The following is an 18794-nucleotide window of genomic DNA, read 5'->3' as shown; positions in this document are numbered from 1 at the left end:
ATTCACCCTTTCCCAGTGCAAACTGAAAAGAATTAATGTAAATGTTGCTGGCCAGAAAACAGAAGAGGTTTTCACACCGGAGCAGGCAATTCTGGCCTGCTGACATGAAAATAATGAGGGGACAGGCCATGCCAGCAGTCTTTGTAGCACTGCCAGCATGTGGGGGTCCTGCAGTGATCCGCTCAGCTCATGCTAGTCATTGAGGCATCAGCTGGCTGTAGAAGCTGGTTGCTTGCATAAACTGAACATCCCAGTGAAGAGCCAGATCCTCAGCTGCTGTAATTTGGAATCACTCCCTTGAAGATGAGGAAACTATGCCAGTTTATACCAGCTGGGGATCTGGCCCCATTGACTCCACTGGAGGTTCAGCCAATTTACACCAGCTGGGGATCTGGGTCCATTGACTCCAGTGGAATTACACTGATTTGCACCAGCTGGGAATCTGGCCAACTGTAGCTTTTATGTCCCTAGCTACTTTGTCCCATTTCATTCTCCTTTTCTCTTCTCTTTTTCCCATTGGGCTATATTCAGAGGTGCTGTAAGTTACAAAACAGTCTCTTTCCTAATAGTGCAGAAGTTGCATCCAATGTATGTGGCAGGGGATAATGCATTGTCTGTTCTACTGGTTAGAGCAGGGGGCTGGGAGGAAGGACTCCTGAATTCTGTTCCAGGCCTTCGTTGGAGTGGTGGAGTCTAGCGATTGGAGCAGAGTGGTGATGTGGGCTGGGATTTAGGACTCCTGAGTTCTATTCTCAGCTCTAGATGGGAAAGTGGAGTCTAGTGGTTAGTGCAAGAGACAAGCAACTAGAACCCTTAGGTTATTTTCCCATCTCTGTCAAGGATTCACCCTGAGATCTTTCAGTAAATAACTTTTTGCCTCATCCATGAAAATAGGGGGATGATAATCCAGATCAGTTTGTGAAGTGCTTTGTGATCCTTTGGTAAGGTGAGCTGTATCTTTGCAAGTTGTTATTTTAATAGGAGCTTTTCCTTTACTCTTGTCTCTTGCAGTCCAAGTTGCAAGGACCAAAACCAAGATCTCTTTTCAAAATACAAGACTGGGCTTCTGAAATTGTACAGCATTTTTCACTGCAAGAAAATATATTAAACTGCAACATAAACTCCTTTATTTAGCTCAGGATTTTGCAATAATATTCCTTTGTTACAATAGATAGGTCCTTTCCCATATTTTTAACCTTTTGTTAAAAATTTTCACTTTTCACATACAATCCTTTTCCCTCCATTTTTCGTTAAGCATATAAATTTATTTATGGGTAGGGTTAAACCTAGTTGAAGCTGGTGAGTGTAATAACTGTCTTTCACTCAGGATAAGTGTAAAAAGCAATGGAGCTCCTTTATGGAACCAGGCAGCTGAAACAATAGAAGCCACCACCCAAAACACAGATATATTGTAAGGCTCGAATAGAAGCTGAATCATGTGGCCCTAGAAGTTTCCCTAGGGATTGATACAGCAAACACAGGGACTTGGGCATTATTTGGGGAACTGTGTCTGCATGGGAGAGAGAAGCAGAAGAAAACCAAAGACACACCCACAGAAAAACTAGTAGCATTTCTTTGAGAAAAAGCTAAGAGAGTGAGAGCTTTTGGGCTAAGTGCTGGTCGGAAAGAGGCTTGGAACTTGTGACATTTCCCTCTGGTGTTATCCGGACCAGTGATCTGCTAGGTCACTCCAATCCTTGACTCTGGGAGCTAGCCTTACCCTGCTCTGCTGTGAGAACCCCTATTCCCACGATGTTCATGCACAGCCTCTGGCATGTAAGCTGCTCTTAGCTACTTGCAACTGAATGACACTAGCTAATATTTCCAGTCCCAGACACAACCCTAGGAGCCTCTGACACTTCAAACAAAACACACTGATTCAGGTAGAATAAACAAACAAATTTATTAACTATAAAGATAGATTTTAAGTGATTATAAGTCAAAGCATAACAAGTCAGATTTGGTCAAATGAAATAAAAGCAAAACGCATTCTAAGTTGATCTTAACACTTTCAGTGTCCCTACAAACTTAGATGCTTCTCACCACAGGCTGGCTGGTTGCTCTTCAGCCAGGGTCTCCCTTTTGATCAGCGCTTCGGTCGCTTGGTGGTGGTGGTGTCTGTAGATGTAGATGGAAGAGAGAGAGAGAGAGTGTGGCAAATGTCTCTCCCTTTTATCATGTCCTTTCTTCCTTCTTGGCTTTGCCCCCCCCCCTTCAGAATCAGATGAGCATTACCTCATCACAGTTCCAAACTGACCAAAGGAAGGACAGGGTGACTCCCTCAAGAGTCTAACAGATTCTTTTGTTGCTGCCTAGGCCAGTGTCCTTTGTTCCTGTGAGGCTGGGCTGGGTTTGTCCCATATCTGACCTGGTGAGGTGTGAACTGCCTCTCTGTTCTTGGAGAGTTTTTGCCTGGGCTTGCTTTAAGCCATGAGGATACATTTTCAGCCTCATAACTATATACATGAAATTGTAACCTATAGCATTACTGTAATGTTACTGTAATCATTACTATAACGACCATGCTCAGTGCATCATGAGCCTTCCAAAGATACCCAACATGACAAACGTTGCATTGGATACCACACAATCATTTTATAAAGATGAACATGGGGGTCTTGGGCGTTCCCCCGAGGTACAGAGAGTCACAGAACTGTGAGCAAGAAACTGCCTCCTGTTGTTTGATTCCTACTGTGTTCTGGGAAACAGGACTTACTGCATACTTCATACATAAGCAGGATTGCATAAAAGAAATACCTGACTCCATCAGTTGCTCCTCCTAATGGAAACAACTTGCAGGACCCCAAAAATTGCTTAACTGCTCAGGTCACAAAAGGATAACAGTTTCATTATTAACAAGCAGCACAAAGTCCTGTAGAAAAGCAAAGTTATGTTCACGGAATCCTACATGGGCCAGATCCTCAGCTGGAGTAAATCAGTGCATCTCCATTGGCTTCAACAGAGCTATGTTGATTGGCACCAGCTAAAGATCTGGACCACAGATGTTAGAGCTGGAACACACCTCACCCAGCTCTCTGCTGGTGCAAGGTGTGGTGTATTTGCCAATTATTATTTGTATTATGGTAGCACCTGTTGAACAACTGAGACTGGAACTTCTTTGTGCTACGCAAACACATAGAAAGAGGCAGTAACTTGATTTCTCTGTGCCTAAGTTTCCCTATCTGTAAAATGGAGATAATAATAATTCCTTTTTCTATTTAGATTGCAAGGTCTTTGGGGCACAGACTGTCTCTCGCTAGCTGTTTGTGCAGCACCTGTCACAATGGGGCCCTGATCGCAGTGGGGGGCCCCTTGACACAACTGAAATACAAATAGTGATAGCAAAGCAAGGGTGCCTTATGAAATAGAAGAAGGTAGTTACAATTGTGCAAAGTTGGAGAAATGAACGCTGAACAGGATATAGTGAGATACAACCATTTAATGAGAATCTCACCAGTAAATCACTATGCGGGAATATCTGTCCTGGGAAGTTTGAGATGTGCCTGTTTTTTCCTCATGTGCTTCTATTCTGTTTTCTCCTCCTATCATGAGGCAAAAAGTTTGCTGTTCCTAGGTGCAGAGCATTGTCTAGTGAGTTAGAGCTGATGGCCAGGACTCCTGAGTTGTCCTCTGGAAGGAGAATGGGGTCCAATGGCAAAAGGAGGGAGGACTCGGATTTTGCTGGCTCTGGGAGGGGAATAGGGTCTAGTGGTTGGAGCTGGGGTACGGGGTAGCACTAGGACTCCTGGGTTCTCTTCCTAACTATGCCACAAGCTTTACTGTGTGAGGTTCAGCAGGTTCCTTTACCTGTTTGTGCTTCAGGTTATAAGTCTTCATCCCTACCCTATTTTATGAAATAATGGGCTTGATCTTCAACTGGTGTAAATCAGCAGAGCTCCACTGACTCCAGCTGGGGCCTGGCCTTTAATGGAGCCTTTTCAAAGCAGTGCTGTGTAACAAAACCTCTTAATGTACGTACTGCACTCAGACTACTCTATCTATGAACATTAGACCACATCACTAGCCCCTTCCCATATACACTCAATTCAATGGACAGTGTGGTTACACAGGCAATGATAGACCATGACCCATATTGGCAGCGTGTGTTGGATTCTTGCAGTGAGCTATGTGGGGTGTTGAACTAGAGGGAGATGCTGTGCAGAGCAGTTGGGACATTGTTCCCCTTTTGCTTTCTAGCCAGTCACACTGTATAAATACTTCCAGCAGGAATAGAATAATAAAGCTAAAAAACATTCTTCATTTTTCTCTCCTTAGCTCACTTGTTTGGCTGGATCTGGCTATGTGGAATGTAGGAGGACATTCATTTGTAGTTCATCCTTGATTGTATGTTTTGATCTTAATAAAAAAAAAGAAGAAAATAAATATCAGTGTTTGCAGAATCACCAAGAGAAGTGATTAATTTAAAACAGATGCTCAAAGCTAATGCAAATTTTTGTTGTTGTTTTTTTTAAAAAAGTTCCAGGGTGTTTGATGTTTTTATTTATTTTTACAAAACCCAAAATGAAAAAGTTTATTTCCTCCCCCAAAAAATTTTAAGGGTTTTATTTTTGACAAATCCTGAATATGAAAAATGTTCATTTTTCTTGAAATTTTCCACTTTTCTTTTAGGAACCAAAATCAAAATATTTTAATTTCTTTCTGAAAATTTCTCTTTATTTTTGATAAACCCCAAAGCTGAAAGAAATTCATTTTAATTATTTTTTTAACAAAACCAAATAACGATTTTTAAAAATTTTCCTGGGATTTTTGATGAAGCTGAAACCAATTTCCCCCCCTTTCCTCCCACTTTCAGTGGCAAGAGAGAAACGGGGAGACAAAATGACTAAATTGGAGGTAGAAAAATGAAATATTTCTATACAAATGGTGAAAAAATGTTGAGAACAGTGAGATATCTGTTCCTGTTTGGAACACACAGATCGAAAACAACTTCCAGGTTTCCGAGCAATGTCTTTTTTATTCTGGTTAATTACACAAATGCCACTTACTGTCTTTCCACTTCGTCTATGGTCTCGGGCAATGGCACGTTGTGTGTCTCTGGCAGTAGGCCGGTTGCGATGCCGGAGAGGATAGGGGCAGATCCATAGATAATCAGGGGCAGGGATGGGAAGAATTCACCAGTCAGCAGAACAAGTGGAGCCATGATGCTGCCAACACGAGCCATGGTGCTGCCTAGTCCCAGCCCAGTCTGCCTGCAACAGCCATAAAGAGTACCCGTCTGAGCTTGGGATATTGGGCCAGAGCCCCAGCTGGTGTAAATGGGCCATAGTTCTGAAGTCAATGGAGTGACACACGAGCTTTGGATTTGAACCATTGACTCCAAAGAAACTATGGCCAATTTACACCAGCTGGGCAACTGATCCCATTGATTCCAATGGAACAACGCTGAGTTACACCAGCTCTGGATTTGAATCATTGACTCCAGTGGAGCTAGGGTCAATTTACACCAGCTGGGCATCTGGCCTCGTCGATTCCACTGGAGCAATGCTCATCTACACCTGCTGGGGATTTGGCTTCATTGACGCCAATGGAGCGATACCAATTTACACCAGCTGGGGATCTGGCCCTTTAAATGTGTATTTCAGAGGGGATTCCCCCATAAAAAGAAGATGTGGTCTGAGCATAGGACGCAGGGATGACTGAAATGGAGGCTACAATGAAAATTGTGATTCACTTCTCTCACTTAAACTGGTGTAACTCTACTGATAGAGCTAGATAAGAGTACAGACAACGAGAGAGAGAAAAGAGTATTTATGGGACCAATAGCTAGAACTCTATCTCTGAGGCCTCAAGTGGCATGGAGGGCTTGTACGGGCCCTGTGCAGGGGTACATTTCACTCTGAGAGCACAAGTCAGCTCTGTGATGTCTGAATTCCCAACACTTTGCAAGTCATCAAACAAGTTCCATAGAGCGCAGCCAAGGTCACAGTTTGCTGATAGGGCTTCCTAGGCAGCAGTGGGGTCTGGTGCTGGCTTCTAGATACCTGATCACCGTTGGGAACAGCTCTCCAGAAAATATGTAGGCACAGTTAAATGATGCAGCCAGGGATCCTTTTCCGATCACAGCGAAGACCATGCGCAGGGTCTGCAGTTCTGGGGAGAGGGAAAAATAGGGCATTTCAGCCTAAGTCAGGAGTGACTTAGGAATTATTACATGCAGTGTTGGTGTAGCCGTGTCAGTCCCAGGATATTAGAGAGACAAGGTAGGTGAGGTAATAGCTTTTATTGGACCAGTTTCTGCTTGTCTCTCTTGCCAACAGAAGTTGGTCCAGTGAAAGATATTACCTCACCCACCTTGTCTCTCAGTTATTACAGGAATTCTGACTATAGACCAGTGATTCTCGTGATCAGCAGTAAAGAAGTGAGATGACCTCTGTGTATGGGGTTGGTGGGGCCACCCTAAACAAGGTTGGGTGATCCAATGGGCGTGGAGGCAGGATACCTGGGTTCTGTTCTCAGCTCTGCTGTGTGATCTTAGGCAAGTCACTTCACCTCTCTGTTTCTGTTTGCCCTCCCAAACTTTGTCTCACCTGGCTATTTAGATTGTAAGCTCTTTGCAAGTGATGGTCCATGCCCTAGTGTGTCTGTATAGCCCCTAGCACAATAGGGCCCTGATCTCATTTGAGGTCTTTAGGTATTAATGCAATAAAAATAATTATAATAACACCACCAGCCCCGATCCTCAGCTGCTAAAGACCACGGAGCTAGGCTGCTTGATGCCAGCTGAAAATCTGCTTCACTGTGTCCAGTTCTAGTCCACACTTTAAAAAGGAAGTTGAAAAATTGGAGAGGGTGCAGAGAAGAGATTTGAGGTCTGGAAAACCTGTCTTACAGTGAGAGATTTCAGGAGCTCCATCTATTTAGCTTATCCATTGGATGGTTCTGGGATGGCTTGATCATAGTCTATAAATATCTACACAGCAAGGTGATTTCTAATGCAGAGGGCTCTTCAATCTACCAGACAAAGGCAGAATGAAATCGAGTGGCTGAAAATTGATGCTAGACAGATTTCAACTAGAAATAAGGCTCACATTTAAATCTTTAAATTCAATGAACATATTTCTAAAAAATACTAGCTCAACCATCAGATATGGGCTTGATGCAAGAATTACGAGTGAGATTCTCTGGCCCGTGTTATACAGGAGGTCAGATTAAATGATGATGCTTAACTCTTATTTAATGCTTTGCATTGGTAAATCTCAAAGCTCTTTATAAAGGAGGTCAGTGTCATTACCCCCATTTTAATTATGGGGAAACTGAGGCACATAGAGGCAAAGTGACTTGCTCAAGGTCACCCTGCAGGCCAGTGGTAGAGCAATGAATAGAACCTAAGTCTTCAGAGTCGCAGTCTAGTGGTTTGTTCACCAGACCACACTGCCTTCCCCTTCTGGCCTTCAGTCTATGGGTCAGATCCTCAGCTGCTATAAGCTGGGAAGATGACTAGATACATAAACTCCTATGTATGGTTCAGACAACTAGAATGGGATAGAGAACCACATTGTGTTAGTGTGGGATATACTGCAGTTGAACTATGCTGATTTATATCAGCTAAGGATCTAGCCCACTGTTCCATGGTTAAGCAAATGCTCTCCTGCTCGGACATTTTCATAGTTTCATAAAGTTTAAAGCCAGAAGGGACCATTTGATCATTTGGTCTGACCTCCTGCATGTCACAGGCCATTAAATTTCATCCCATTACCATCCTATGTTAAACCAAAGCATTTTAGTTTTGAGAGAATGGAACTGTTGTGTGCCCCAGGCCAAGGACATGAGAGACTGAGGGGCTACCAATGTCTTTGCAGGCTATTGGTTAGGCTGAAAAAGGCCCAGATGATCCCAGTAGGTAGGTGACCGCCCCTCCCCCCCGCCCCCCCGCCCGCTGCAAAGAAAGAGGAAAAACCCCTAAGCTCCCTGCTATTGTGATCTGGGGGGAAATTCTTTCCTGACCCAAAATCTGGATTTTAATTGGACCCCCAAGCATGTGATCAAGACACACCAACTGGGCACCTAAGACAGAATTTTCATACTACCGCACAGCACTGGTCCACCTTGTCTGTCCCCCATCTCTAGCTGTGGGAGATTTATACAAGGGTCCCTTGAGCTACTGAACCCTTGAAAATCCTTTATGCCATCCCATAATGAGCAAATCCTCTCTCACCTTGTGACACAAAAATATTAGCTAGGATGCACAGTCCGGCAAGGACCAAGGAAAAGGCCTGGGAGAAACGGCGTCCAATGAAAATGATGGTGAGGACTGAGATGAACTTGGCTGGAAAATCAACTGCTCCAAAGATCAGCTGGGTCAAGTAGATATTGACATTGAAGTTCTGCAGGTCCATGGCCAAGCCGTAATAGGAAAAGCTGGTGGAGAACCTGAGATGGATGGATGATACGACCGTGGATTAGAGCTGGTCAGAAAATTGGGAGGGGTAGTCACAATTTTTTTGATGAAGATTAAAAGAACAATGTTATCTATATTTTCCACTGAAAATTTGTGGTGAAGATTTGAATACCAAAATATTTTGGCCAAAACATAAATATTTCTGTTCAGAAATGCTGCTATGATGCCTCATGGGGACTGTAGTTTGGGTGCCTGTTGCTCCCATTCTCTTCTATGGGCTAGACTCTCAGGTTGGACTACATCGCCTATGATGCACCATCATCCTCCCTCTTGAAAAGGGGAGGCAGTGCATCATGGAAGTCCCTGGCTGAGATGTATCTTGGGAGATGTAGTCCAGCCAGGGAGCCGGTCCCATAGAGCAGAGGTCTCCAAACTTTTTGAATCATGCACCCCCAGGGCCAGCTGTGGGGAAGCAAAAAAAAAGAAAAGAAAAAGAAGAGCTGCCGCCGGCGTGCTGCCGAAGACGGAGCGGGGAGAGCCGAGCTGCCACCGGCATGTTGCCGAAGACGGAGCGGGGAGAGCCGAGCTGCCGCTGGCGTGCCGCCGAAGAATCAAAGGTCCAAGAGCGCTGTTGCCGCCATGCTGGCAGTGCTTCTTCGGCGGCTCTCCTCCTGCCACGCACCTCCAGGGATGGTCTTGTGGACCCCCTGGGGTGCACGCACCCCACTTTGGAGACAACTGCCATAGAGTACAACAGAGGCGTGAAGCACCCAAACTACAATCCCCATGAGGCACTGCAGTAACATGTCAGAATTTAAATATTGAAATATTTTGCAGTTTGAGTGTTTAGTTTTTTCCTATGAAAAATGGAATTTTTTTGCAGGGAGCCGACACTTTTTGCAAAAAACATTTGTTTAATCAAAACTCCAATTTTCTGCTGAAAAACAGTTTTGACAGAAAAATGCTGACCAGGCCTAATGTTAATACATATCTAGGTCCCCACCAAATTCAAGGTCCATTTTGGTCAATTTCACGATCATAGGATTTTAAAAATAATAAATTTCATGATTTCAGCTATTTAAATCTGAAATTTCATGGTGTTGTAAGTGTAGGGCTCCTGACCCAGAAAGGAGTTGTGGGGAGGTCGCAAGGTTATTGTAGGGGGCGTTGTGGTACTGCTACTTTTACTTCTGTGCTGCTGCTGACGGCAGCGCTGCCTTCAGAGCTGGGCAGCTGGAGAGTGGTGGCTGCTGGCTGGGATCCCAGCTCTGAAGACAGAGCTGTCGCCAGCAGCAGCACAGAAGTAAGGATGGCCTGGCATGGTATTGCCACCCGTACTTCTGCGTTGCTGCCTGCAGAGCTGGGCCCTCAGTCAGCAGCTGCCACTCTCCAGCCACCCAGCTCTGAAGGCAGCAGCGCAGAAGTAAGGGTGGCATGGCATGGTATCACCACCCTTACTTCTGGACTGCTGCTGGTGGGGCGCTGTCTTCAGATCTGGGCGCCCAGCCAAAAGCCGCCCCTCTCCAGCCACCCAGCTCTGAAGGCAGTGTAGAAGTAAGAGTGGCAATACCATAATACCCCCTAAAATAACCTTGCAACCCCCCTGAAACTCCCTTTTGGGTCAGGACCCCCAATTTGAAAAACAAATCTATATAGTATAGGGTAAAAGCACACAAAAGACCAGATTTCATGGGGCGGGGGACACACACACCAGATTTCACGGTCCATGATGCGTTTTTCATGGCCATGAATTTGGTAGGTCCCTATACATATAGGTAAACCTTGACTCCTTGTATTTGCGCTGTAGTACATAGCACTTAGACAACTGCATTTCATCTATAGACCTTGTTATCTTCATTGTCCAGGTGGGGTTCAGAAGTGGTTTGTCTAAAGATGCAGAAGGAGTGTGGTTTAGAGCAGCAGACTGGAGGTCAGGACATCTTGGTACCATTCCCAGATCTGCCACTGACCAGCTGTGTTAACTGCGATAAGTCTCTTCCTCACTTTCATTCTCCTCTCACCCCTTTGTCTATTTAAACTGTCAGCTCTTCAGGGCAGGAAGTGTCTCTCACTAAGTCTGTGCAGCGCCTGGCACACTGTGGACCCTGAAGTTAGTCGGGGTCTGTGTAGCGCCCAACTTTGGGGGGCTCCCAATGTTGGCTGGGTGCTGTGCTCATTTACACCAGTAGAAGAGCAGGCTCCTTATGCTTCAGTATCTTCGCCTCAGCAAAATGAAAGAGCCCACTTGCCATATGCAGGAGACTCCGCAGGAGATTTTGCGCATGGTGGTTGTGCGTACCAGGTCCGTAATGGTATGGCTAGATTTGGCTATGGACAGTTCCTTCTGCATGTTGGATTTCAAGACCTAGATGGAGAAGAGAGTTTGCTGCAAATGGTACCCGTGAGAACGAAGCAATGAATAGCAGGGACAAGTGCTAGTTAATACAGTTGTGTATGAAGTTCACAGCACTGCTCAAATAAGGCTGACCCAGACTGAAGGTTTGGATTCCTCTACCTACAGGGCCAGATCCTCAGCTGGTGTAATTGGCATAGAATCATTGCCTTGATGGAGCTATGCCCATTTACACCAGCTGGCTATCTGGCCCCATTGACTCTAATGGAGCAACAGTCAGTTTACACCATCTGGAGATCTGACCCCAGTGACTCCCTTGGAGCAATGGTCAATTTACATCAGCTGGGGATCTGGCCCCTTTGACTCCAGTGGAGTGATGGCAGATTTACAACAGTTGGGAATCTGGCCTAATAATTTCAGGCACACTTCCCAGCTGACAATTCAGCTGTCCACTGATAGCTTAGGGCAGGGGTCAGCAACTATTGGCCCGCAGCCCATCAGGGTAATATGCTGGCGGGCCACGAGACATTTTGTTTACATTGACTGTCCGCAGGCACAGCCCCCCACAGCTCCCAGTGGCCGCAGGGACGTGCTGGCTGCAACTTCCTGCATCTCCCATTGGCCAGGAACGGTGAACCGCAGCCACTGGTAGCTGCGGAGGGCCATGCCTGTGGACGGTCAACATAAACAAATGTCTCGCGGCCCACCAGCAGATTACCCTGATGGGCCGCGGGCCAACAGTTGCCGACCCCTGGCTTAGAGACACAGGTATCCCCTGACTGGGTCAGACCAGTGGGTTCTTCCAGCCTCTGACAAGAAACCTTTTAGTTATGTTGTAACCTGTCCCCATGGACAAGGGCCTCCTAACCCTCACTAATTCGAGATCAGCGCATGCCCTACAGCATTCAGATTGATAGGAAGGATGGTCTAGTGGTTTGGGCACTCACCTAGAATTTAGATGACGGGTTTAATTTCCTGCTGTACCACAGATTTCCTGTATTACCCTGGGCTAGTCACTTAGCCTCTCCGTGACTCAGTTCCCCATGTCTACAATGGGGATAATAGTGCTCCCTTGCTTCATGGGCGAGCTGTGAGGGTAAATACATTCAAGAGTGTGAGGTGCTCATGAGGTGATAGGGCCATATAGGGAGTTTAAATGAATAGTTTACATCCCTTCCAAAACACTTGCTTATTTTTTATTAAATCCTTCCTTTGGATTTTCTCCTTATCCATATAAATGTCTGATCCTTTCCTGAATCCTGCTATGTTTATATCTTGTAGCAGTGAATTCCAAAGGAAGTTATTTGTGGGAAAGTATTTACTCTTATCAGTTTTAAATGTGCAGTCTTTACATTTCAGCAATTAGTCTCATCAACCCCAAATCTTCAAAAATCATGGTTTACCCTCTCCTCAAAAATCCTGAGATTGTCTTAAAAACCACAAGATTTTAAATATATAATAAATGTTGGGTTATTTTTATTTGCTTTCTGTTTTTGGAACTTTAAAAGACACTTCGGTCACGTTTTCAAGCTTTTCTCAACAACTATGAGTACTAGAAAGTTACTTTTTTTTAAAATGAAAACAGAGATTGTCACAGAATGACCTCTCTCCAGGAGTCCAGGGCATCAGATATCACAAGACTCACAATAAAATTACAAGCGTTGATGGCATTGCATCGCTTTAGTCTTCCATTCTGGGAACAAATGTTCCCAGTCTCCATCCCAGTCATTGCTCTGCATCTAGCTGTCTGACTGTCTATCGTGTTCCTTCTTATTTTCCTCCTCTCCACACTAAATAATCCCAGTTAGAGGTGGTTGAAACTCGGAAAGTCCATTCTGTGTGAAGTTCCAACATTTTGAAATTTCCTTTCATCTCAAATTAGAACAAAAAGTCAAAATTGCCACTGGCACAGAATTAAAAAAAAAAATTAATTTGAGAAATATAAAAACAAGCTCATCAGAACAAAACATTTTGGTAAGGTATTTTGTCTTCACCATTTTGACTTTTATATGTATAATATAATAATATATAATATTTTCCAAAAATATTCAGCCTGAGGCAGACACCCAGCATGGAAAATTTTAGCTTGAACAGTTATTGTTTGGGAAAGTTATAGGCAACTGAAAACACGGTCTTATAATGGGAAGTGTCAGGCAACCTTAATAATAAATGGTGCTAGCAGGCCTGCCTATATTATATTTTATTTATATTTATTTATATTATAGACCAGTGGTTCCCAAACTCGTTCTGCCGTTTGTGCAGGGAAAGCCCCTGGTGGGCCGGGCCGGTTTGTTTACCTGCCATGTCTGCAGGTCCGGCTGATTGCAGCTCCTAGTGGCCGCGGTTCGCTGCTCCAGGCCAATGGGAGCTGCTGGAAGTGGCGTGGGCCGAGGGACGTGCTGGCCGCCGCTTCCAGCGGCTCCCGTTGGCCTGGAGCAGTGAACCGCAACCACTGGGAGCCGCAATCGGCCGAACCTGCGGACGCGGCAGGTAAACAAACTGGCCCGGCCCGCCAGGGGCTTTCCCTGCACAAGCAACGGAACAAGTTTGGGAACCACTGATCTAGACAAAATGTAGTACTTTTGACCTTCAAAAAACATTTTGATAATTTTTTATGAAAATTTTGACGCCATCAATAAGTTCCCATGAAATGTTTCCATTTAATCAAATCAGCATTGTCTGATGGATTACTGTTCTGTTGGAACATTGTCCACCAGCCATGATTGCTATGAGTCTGACCAGGCTCTGATTCCATCTCAAATTACTGCCATATCACAGATTACTGCCACATCGCTTTATGAGAGGGTGACCAGAACAGAATACATTAGCCCCAAACTTCATGCTACAACTTTGTAGAAGCCTGTCACCATGCGCTGGACCCAGGGTCTGGATCAGTCCAGTCTGTGGTGGTACATCGTAGGAACACCCCTCCCACGCTGCTTTCCTGTTCTCCACAAACTTTGCATTAGTTCTTTTCTTTTCAAGTAAGTTTCAGCTGTTGTGTTTGCAAAGAAGATCTTGAAAGCATGACCTGGGTGCAAATGCCTGCCTGAGTTTGTAGAGAGCCTGAAACAATAGCTTGGAGAGATGTGAACAATCATTTTAAGGACTTATAGGCAGAGCTTATTTTGTGGAAAGGGCATGGACTTCCCACCTGCATTTTAACCCCAGTTTGGACCACTTGATTTGTCTATGGGACCATAAAGGCCTCTATGGATTCTTTACCTCAGTGCTGAGTTTTTCTCCTTCTTCCATTTTCCCATTGATCCTGGCAACCTTTCTCAGCCCTTTCACTGCCCGTTCTGGTTTTCCTGATATCACCAGCCAGCGGGCAGACTCTACAAACAACCTGCCAACAAGACGAAGCCAAGACAATAGCTTTGATTCTCAGTTACACTTCTCTCTTAGAGCTGGGAATAGAATCCAGGAGTCCTGACTCCCAGCCCCTACCCCTGCTCTAGCCACTAGACTGAACACCTTTGGCTCTTGAAGGGAAGTTGTGTCTAGCAGTTAGAAGAGAGAAGAGGAAGTGGGTGTCAGGAGTCCTGGTTTCTATTCCCTGGTCTGGGAGGAGAGTGGGGGACTGTCTGGTTAGAATGACGGGATTCAGGACTCCTGGGTTCTTTGGGAGGGAAGTGGTGTCTAGGGTTAGAGCAGGGAAGTGTCTGGGAGTTAGCAAGGCTAAAGAAGGACTTAAATGGTCTTCTACCCAGGAGGTGCATTACACACCTAGAAATGGGGGAAAGAGCTGGCGGAAATAATTCAAGCTATTGATCAACATACGTACCAGGAGTAAAGAAAGAAGACAAAGAAAGGCAAGGAGACGGTGAGCTGTAGCCAGCGCCAATCTGGGATAGCATAGGCCACCCCAGCCAGAATGAATTGCCCAGTAGTGTAGGAGTATCCATTGATGGTACCCACAATGGCCCGAACATTGGTAGGGATCCACTCTATGCCTGAGTAGAGAAAACATGAGACCCACTGGGTCAGTATGCAGTGCAGGTCCCCTCCCCACTCTGTGCCCGCGTTGCAGAGGATATGAGTCTAGCACGTTAGCTCAATCTGTAGCAGTTTGTAAGTTTTAGCTCTGGAGGTGACTGGTTCTGACTCCAGAGTCCTCTCTCTCTCTCTCTCACACACACACACACACACGTGTACGTTATCTGGGATTAAGCGTCAGGACTCCTGGGTTCCATTCCCAGCTCTGGGTGGAGGCATAGGGTCTAGTGGGTTAGAACAGGAGCAGGGCCGGGAGTCAGGACTCCTGGGTTCCATCACTGGTTCTGTTAGCGGCGTGTGTTGTGTGGGTTAGAGCAGGTGAAGAGGGCTGAGTGTCAGGACTCCCAGCTCTGGGCAGGCTGACATGGTGCATACGCTTGTGCTGGGCCCACTACCCTGGGTGAATTTTGTTCTGTCCTGGTTCTCCCAGGAGCAGACACCAGGTGTCCGGTGCTATCAGAGGCACCGTTATAAGATTGCCGGGAGAGTAACTTGCCTCTGCTCCTTAGTCTGCTGGGATCATTCAGACCTGCAGTGCCTACTTACACAGCGAGACAGAGTTGACTGAGATCCCAGAAATGGCCATGCCGGTGAGGAAGCGGAAGATGCAGTAGATGGTGAAGTTGGGGGAGAAAGCAGCACAGATGCCTGTGACCCCCATCTGCAGGTAGCACCAGATCAGGAGGGCTCTCCGGCCAAACCTGCAGCATGGAGAACGGAGTTAATGCGGGGGAGGGGAGATCAGGAAGCTGGTCCGGGGCAGGGAATTTGGAGGCGGGCATGATTGCACCATATGCCATAGTCCTGCTTTGGTGATCTCAGCTACCTCTAAGCACTGTTTGCAATGGAGAGTGCTTGAACCAAAATTCAGGGTTAGGAATTAATTTGAATGTGTGACATTAGCCCAGTGCACTTCTGCCGATGCCCCTCAAACCCTCCTGCTGTTCCAGCCCTGGCCTCCCCTCCCCCAGCTCTGTGATGCCCCCCAATCTTAACCCTATTCTCTCTGCCAATTCGTATCAGTTGTGACCTGCAGCAGTCCCAGCAATCCCTCCCCAGGCCCACTACACAGTCCTGACCTGCAGGCAGTAGGTACATAATCATTGTGACACGTTTTTGGAGCTGGGGTTGATGTGGCTCCAGCTCATATTAGCAACATGAAAGTGTGTGGAGTTAGGAGTCACAGCCTCACCATCTCACCTGTCCGCAAGGCCTCCAAACACAGCTGACCCAACCAGCACGCCAGCCATGTAGAGCGACTGAGCCATTTGCTGGAGTGTCCTGGACTCACACACCAAATCCCACTGCAGGGGGCGGGGGGGGAGAAAACAGAGACCAGTGAGACCAGGACGTTTTCAGGGCACACATTGCCTGAGCTGGAATTTTTTGGACGTGCCTATGGGTGGCAGGGAGGGAAGGTTGGACATGCTGTAGTCTGGTCTGTAGAGAGGAAACTTTGATCCCCGGGTCTCGATATTTCACTCCAGGCAGACACAGAGATGGGAAGAGGTGGCTTTAACCCACACTTGTGCTCCCCATTTCTGGACCCTACTTAACCCCTGGGGTATGTGTAGAGTGGCCTCGGAGCTGCTCCGACTTCCACTCTTCCTCCTGATGCCCTTAGGAAGCAGAGCTCAATGCAGCCAGGGATGGGTTATCAAGGGGCTATTCACACCCCGACCCTGAAAATCTGAGCCCTAGAAATCAGGCTCTGAAGTGGACACCCACCAGTAAAATTGGTGTACAGAGAACCCATAGAGTCAAGTGTGTGTATGGGGGGATGGGGAAATCCATACTGGTCAGTCAGCAAACCTGTTACAGTACGAACAGTGGGTGTGGTTCCCCTTGCCCTGTACCTTGTAGCGGTGCCACCCATCCGGGTGTTCCCGGGTCATCCCTTTTTTGAGATAGCTGCCCTGGGAAATCTGTCAGGGTATTCAGTGCACCCTGCCGGTTTTATGGGCTCAGGATCATCTTGGACCTCCCATTTTATTGTACCTCAGAGGTGGCAATGCTACTACCTTGTGCGGTCAGTTATACCTGTGTCAAGGGGGAAAAACAGTCTGCCAGATCACAACAGTAAGAGATTTGGTGGAGGGACTGTCTCTCACTGTGTGTGTATATAGAGAGCGTAGTGCAACGTAACAGTCTACAAGCTACTGTGTTGTATTAGCATAGCACTTATAGATCCCAAAGGAGAAATGGGGCCCAATTGTGCCGAGTGCTGCCCAGACCCCAAATGCGATAAGGACTCCATTGTGCCAAGCGCTGCACAGACCCTGACCAAGATCATGGCCCCAGTGTGCTATACCCACATATTTAGAGAGGCTTACATTCTAAATAGACAAAGGATGGGAGAGGAAACAGAGAGGATGCGATTTGCTCACAGTAGATCAGTAGCAGAGCTGGGAATAAAATCTGGGTCTCCTCCTCTCTCAGCCCAGTGCCCTAGGCACTGATCCACACTGCCTCCCTATGACAGCACTGCCTAGGCTATAGCAGAGTCAGGTCTCTCTCACCTCAGTTATAATGGTGTAGGTGAACAGGCTTTTGTCATAGGTCCACCCATCTACACACGGCTCAGTATCCAGCTCTATGGTGTTGGTGCTTGTGGCATTTGGGTTTAGGAGCTGCCACTGGGGGGTGACAAACCGCCTGCACTTCTCCAGCTTCTGGCTCTTGTCCATGGGAATGGAGACCCGGAGCAGATCTTCAGCATGTAGGCTGGCTGTGAGATTGACACGATGGGTGTAGTTGGTCATGACATGCACTTGACAGTGGTGCTCTGGGATCCCAGCAGTGAAGTTCTGCAGGAGGTTATGGCTGGCCAGCATTAAGAGCGGGATGGCCAGGAATGCCACATGCATGACTTGGAAGCGTCCCATGCCGCCAATGCGGTCCAGAAGTTCTGGAAAACTCATGGCTCTCAGGTGGCGCTGGGTCGATCAAAAAAAAAAATTACCAGTGATGGGTGAGAAGAATACACGCTTCCCCTGTGTTAGCAAAATATCTCCGTGGTTTGGCCAAAAAATAACTGCTGAGTGGTGCTGATTCACAGCATAAAATGGAAATATGGCCACTTGGGATGCTTATGCTGAACTTCTTGTAAGGCATGTGCTTCCCAGCAAATAGTCCCTTAATACCACAGGTTAAAATTGCAGAAGGTGACGAGTTGGCTTAATAACTTTGCAGGTTGCCACCTGCATTAAGTGTCTGTTGTTTTTCCTGTTGCTGCAGAAATCCCAGGTTAATTGGTCCCAGTTTGCAGTGGCAAACCGTTCAGTCCCAAATCAGTGAAAAGACACCAGTTCCAGGAATGCTAGATGGATTTTCTGCCTGGATTGAGTCCCTGAAGATCCCCAGGTTTTACCCTCTTGCAAACGGACTCATTGTTATATAAAGGCTTGATATGCTCAGCCAGTTAAAGTTTTACTTTGCTTATTTGGTGGATTAAGTCCGATAGGAAAATGCTTTACATGATATGGCGCAAAGGGCAGTGCTGGCAAAGGAACAAGTCTGCAGAGCAGAATGGTGACTTTGGTTAGTATATTAGCGTTATAGAAAGCGTGTAGCATGGACTGAAATCTGGGCTGGATTCTGTATCATTTACTGCTGATGTAAAGCTAGACTATTTGCTAGAGGGAGATTTTCAAAAGCTCTTTAAGGAAGCACCTGGCTCCTCTTACCTTTTAGTCCTTAGGAGAGGAAATGCCTCTTCCACGCAAGAGGTAATTAGTCTGTGGAATTCAGTGCCACAAGAGGCATTTGAAAGCTCCACCCTACCTCAAGTTTATGGGCCAGATCCCCAACAGGTGTAAATTGACTTTGGCGGAGCTACACCAGTTTACGCCAGCTGGAGGTCTGATGCATCTAGGGTGACCAGATGTCCCAATTTTATCGGGACAGTCCCGATTTTTGGGTCTTTTTCTTATATAGGCTCCTATTACCCCCGACTCCTGTCTCAATTTTTCACATTTGCTCTCTGGTCACCCTAGATGCATCCGACTCACCCTCGGATCATCCTTAGCTTTGTTTTCCACTGTAACACTTTCATGTTATTCACAATCACAGGTTTTAAGGCCG

The 18794-nt window shown here is 46.3% G+C and overlaps 1 protein-coding gene across 1 annotated transcript; it reads right to left on the bottom strand.

Moving 5' to 3' along the window:
* Nucleotides 1-1934: 1934 nt before the first annotated feature.
* On the bottom strand, nt 1935-18035 carry LOC311524439 (solute carrier family 22 member 6-A-like). Its single transcript, XM_084635541.1, has 10 exons — nt 17231-18035; nt 15912-16015; nt 15258-15412; nt 14500-14668; nt 13938-14061; nt 10609-10724; nt 8177-8391; nt 6003-6111; nt 5007-5210; nt 1935-4356 (listed from the first exon to the last, which is right to left on the bottom strand). The coding sequence occupies exons 1-10, from the start codon at nt 17630-17632 to the stop codon at nt 4299-4301; spliced, it is 1656 nt and encodes a 551-aa protein (XP_084491667.1). The 5' UTR covers nt 17633-18035; the 3' UTR covers nt 1935-4298.
* Between the last annotated feature and the right edge of the window lie 759 nt (nt 18036-18794).

Source organism: Lepidochelys olivacea (genome assembly GCF_965140295.1).
Source record: "Lepidochelys olivacea isolate rLepOli2 genome assembly, chromosome: 7".
Classification (NCBI taxonomy): Eukaryota; Metazoa; Chordata; order Testudines; family Cheloniidae; genus Lepidochelys; species Lepidochelys olivacea.
Note: the sequence above shows the minus strand (reverse complement) of the source record. Positions and strands in the feature narration are given on the sequence as shown.